At 35.1% G+C, this 4,574-nt stretch overlaps 1 protein-coding gene across 1 annotated transcript; it reads left to right on the forward strand.

Annotated features, from left to right (window-relative positions):
• Positions 1 to 2,862: 2,862 nt before the first annotated feature.
• Positions 2,863 to 3,616, forward strand: LOC149175469 (uncharacterized). The gene is made up of 2 exons (XM_089422849.1): positions 2,863 to 3,105; positions 3,273 to 3,616. Exons 1-2 carry the CDS (start codon positions 3,035 to 3,037, stop codon positions 3,469 to 3,471), a joined length of 270 nt encoding a protein of 89 aa, XP_089278975.1. The 5' UTR covers positions 2,863 to 3,034; the 3' UTR covers positions 3,472 to 3,616.
• The last annotated feature ends 958 nt before the right edge of the window (positions 3,617 to 4,574 follow it).

The raw sequence follows: 4,574 nt of genomic DNA on the forward strand, positions 1-4,574 counted from the left end.
TGTATATATTATCAAACCCTTGTTTATAACACATAATTGCAGCCAATATTTGAAACCGATAATACCAATTGAAATCGTCACTTATATACGCTGAAACTATTATAACCATAATCGTTGGTCATCATCGATAAGTTTGGGATTTAAACCACCCATTCAAATATATAACCACCGAGTTTAAAAATTCTTCCAAGTTGTTCTGTTGGGGCCAGTTCGGCCATCAATTGGGTGCCATGTGGCAACATCTGATTCGGCCACGTGGCCCCATGCTATTGGCCACAACTTTTCCGCCAAGGTTAGGGGATGCCTCGAAATTTGGCAATTCCATTAAAAATAACCACAACTAAAACCTCCTCCAGATGTAGTGAAGGTATACCAAATTTAGCTATCATTTTGGACGGATTACCAATTTTTGCAGTGCTCCAAATTTGTCTAGCGCTGGCTAAATCCTATCATTTTGCCAAGTTTGACCACAACTTTGACTAAGCATAATTTTCGCATATGAACTCAGATTGAGGCGCTATTTGTGTCGTTGGGTTCCTTATGATGAGATCTTCTTAATCGTCTTGGTTTCACTATGATCCAAGGAATTTTATTTTTTGGGCCATTAGGGATCCTCTTGGATCAAGATGACATCACCCTAATATCTACATGATGTCAGCAAGAAGCATAGAAAATAGGTGACGTGGAGCTAGATGTTATGAATGCTAAGTGGCACCATGGGTCATTCCAAGTTGGAAGTAACAAAAGGTGCATCATCAAAATATTAGCATTAAGCGATGAGAAGGTTCCCGTTAGTGTCATTTGTCTAGCACCTAACAAAGAGTTCTAGATGGGAAACCCTCCAACATATAACGTGAAATTAATCATCACATTGTGGAGGTTTGAACGAGACATTTTCATAGTTGTTATGCAATGGTGGAGTGGTGCTATGGCATGATGACATGGCGAGAGCCAGAGTGGATGTTGAGCAACATGGAAAAGCTACTTATGGCAATTAGAATTGCCAAAGTGGCCATGCTTGTTGATGTGGCAACATATATTGAATTAGTATTCAAATGGGCATAACTTTCAATCCGGAAATAAGGTTGAGACAAAAATTATATCACCAGAAAGCTCGTGATGAGTTAAACGTGGTTGTATGTGATGGCAGAATTTGTTTTAAATTTCAATGAGGTTGGAAAATGAAAGTTTTTGTGACCTTGTCTTCATAATAGACCTTGAAGATCAGGTTAATTTTTAAAGTAACACCTCTCGCACCCCGAGAATAACCCAAGGCAGTGAGAAGGTGTGTCACACTAGCAGTTTCCATTATAACACCAAGAGTATATCCAATAATCCATAATCCAGATATACTAAGAATTTATGACTCAACAAGAGTTGAGACTCTATAAGGGTGGGGGAGTCTTCTCCTTGAACCTTATCACAACAGAAAAAATGTCCCCTTGTAAGATTTGAATACTTTCACATAAGTTCTAGGAAAAAAAGCATCCTAAGCTTAGGTACATTTTTGCCAGTATATTTACCCAAAATATTGTCAATTACAACCAAAATATTGTTGCTTTAATAATAAAGAAATAAATGAAAAAAAAAACAAATATAAACGGCATTAATTAAATACTTAAATAAATCCAAAATCAAATTCTAATTTCTAATGATTAAGATACATTCATCTTAATTCCATCATAAAATATAGCTCATAATATGAATTCTCTACATTTTTTTTCCTTCGCATAAAAAACGCAATACCCAAACCCACAAAAAAATAATAAGTCAATATACATCAAATCATTACCATCAACATTTTGGTACATCCATAAATCTATGAATCTCGCCCAAGACTTTGAACTACCCAATGAGACCACTCTCCACTAAAGCTAAAACATAATATGCGAAGCTTCACAGCGAACTAGAGCCTTTCTTAATATTATATTTTGCGCGTTGGAAAGATTTTTATAAAATATAAAATACTGAGTCGATTGACACATAGCAGACAAAGTTGGTGATGGATGTAACACCTAGGCAACATTGATGATGATGTCACTCCCATTAAACTATTGAGAAATTAAAGTGCAAAAAATAAAAACGACGTTGACGTTAAATGTAACTCTTCGAGATGCGACAATATGATGATGTAGCTCCAGTTATTAATGCAGTTGTTTATAATGCGATTTTTTGAAAGTTTTTCTTGTGGGTTTTTCTGGTCGAAATGTGGGAGGAATTTATTGGAATCGCAAGTTTGATAGCTAGTTTCTGCACAATGAAAGCGTACCAGGGGTTTTCGAGGGTGCTGAATCCAAATATGCAGTTAAAAAACCATTTTAACTGCAACAAATCAAGATTTAACCTCAATTTCTTCTGCCGGATTCCGTCACCGGAATCTCCAAAAAATCACATTAATTAAGAAAAAGACATTAGCGAAATTTATTAATTCAAAAAACCTTCGCGTAGCTTATTAATAAAATAATCCTTCATGATTCACCTAAACGCATAACATACGGAGATTTGATTGGGGCGATGAACAATTTACAATGGTGTCAGCACACGATTTGGGTTAATGACGTGGCAATGTGCACACCGTTTGATGCCTTCAGATGGAGGAAGGTGCATGTACCTCCGGATTAACACTATTTCCTCATAGTTATCAAAATTGGACTTTATGCAAATATTTAATCATTTTGGAGTAAATGGGAATAAAATTATTAGTGGGTGACAACTTTCTGTTAAATTCATTACGAAATTAAAATGAAAATTACAAAAAATTCAAGACTAATCGACAATTGTCGGCATAATCTGATGATGTTACTTTTGACCTAATGGACGGTGGGTATGGCCGAAGATTCAAGCTTAAAAGACGGGTGAAGGCAGACACAATTTCTCACTCTACTCGGCGAAGACGAAGCGCTGCGCATTCATCTCGCTGTGCTTCATCTCGCCTGTTCGTGTTCGATCCCCACTCCCTCTCAATCTCCATTGTCTCTCTTGTCTGCGCTGTTTGTTTTTCCTTCATATTCACTGCTTCGGTCCCGTTTTCATTATGGCAGGACGGCTTCTATCTGCATACAGATTATCTTCTCTGCTGACTGACATCAGAATTTCTCATGCTCGGTATGCACTTTTCCATATTCTTTCTGGGAGAACAAAAATGAAGTCTCTATTGCATCATTTTTACAATAAAATTTTTGTTTGGGTGAGATTAGGGTCGGTAGCTTTAGGGTTTTGTACTGTGCACCGCCACAGAAAAATGAGCTTTAGATGATGTTTGTGTTTTGCAGGCAATATACGGCAGCAGCGGCCGATGCGATGAGATCAAGCGGAGTGGCCGATGCGATGAGATCAGGCGCAGGCGGAGGTAATGATAAGAGAAGAGCGTTCTGGATGAGAGACCCAGCCACGGGGGACTGGATTCCGGAGGATCACTTTGGCGAGACGGACACTGCAGAGCTGAGGCAGAAGCTCCTATCTAGAAAGTAGATTAATAGATTATTACAATAATCAAGAGTATAAGAATAGTTCAGTATCATTGTTCTCAGATTTCTTTACTCTTTTTCACAGTTCATGCGACTGTAGACTGTTTCCAGATTAATTAATATATATATGATTATATATTTGATGTTAAGTTGTGCACACTACCATTATTTTAAGCAAAGGAATAATTGTGGCAATGCTCCTATATTAAATGGATGTGTCTTCTAAATACAAAGGAATAACTGTGGCAGTGCTCTATTAAATGGATTTGTCTTCTAAATACAAATAGAAGTCTGTAAAAATGGGAAAGAAAGGTTCGAAGTAAATAGATTATATAGCTGAAGGGTATTCTTTTTCTTAAGCTTGGTACTGTTTTATCATACACCTCGACGAGAAATGAAGAGAAACTATACACAAATTTGTGAACGGATATATGATATGATATTATATTTTTAATGGATTTATGATACTTTATCTTTTTTAACCGGTGAATAGGTAACTATGAGATGAGATGAGATGACGTTAGGTTTTATTTAGGTTAAACATAATAGACAGCCAAATAAGATAACATAGAAAGAAGACACCATAACACTCATTTATTCACAAAGATTATATATATGTGAAAAAATTAGAAAACACCATGATAAGATAATACTCAATTATTCACAAAGATTATATATATATATATATATATATAATAGAAGACAGTAGGATAAAGAAAGAATACAAGTGAACAAATGTAATGACATAGTCGCTTCTTTTAACAAAAAAAACCACTGTATTGTTTCACACCCGATGAATTTTTTACTATGGTAAGTTATCATTTTAAGGAGGAGAGATGTTATATTTATGTACCATTTTGACATCACATGTTTGATTGTTAATATTAATCAATAATATTTATAGGTAATTAACTTTGACCAAAGTTTAAGAGTGACGACTATTAAATAGAGACAAACATAGAAGAACATAGTAAACAACATTTCTAAATATGGTTGACTAATTTTGTAATGTTGCGTTGTGATGTGACAAAATTTGATCATTATTAACTATTAATATTATATTCAATCATACAATAATAATAATATACTCAATCTTAATATTAAATA

The sequence above is a fragment of the Pinus tabuliformis genome, chromosome 4_1 (assembly GCF_031772625.1).
Source record: "Pinus tabuliformis cultivar Carrire ecotype Pingquan chromosome 4_1, CPIR1, whole genome shotgun sequence".
In the NCBI taxonomy this organism is placed as follows: domain Eukaryota; kingdom Viridiplantae; phylum Streptophyta; class Pinopsida; order Pinales; family Pinaceae; genus Pinus; species Pinus tabuliformis.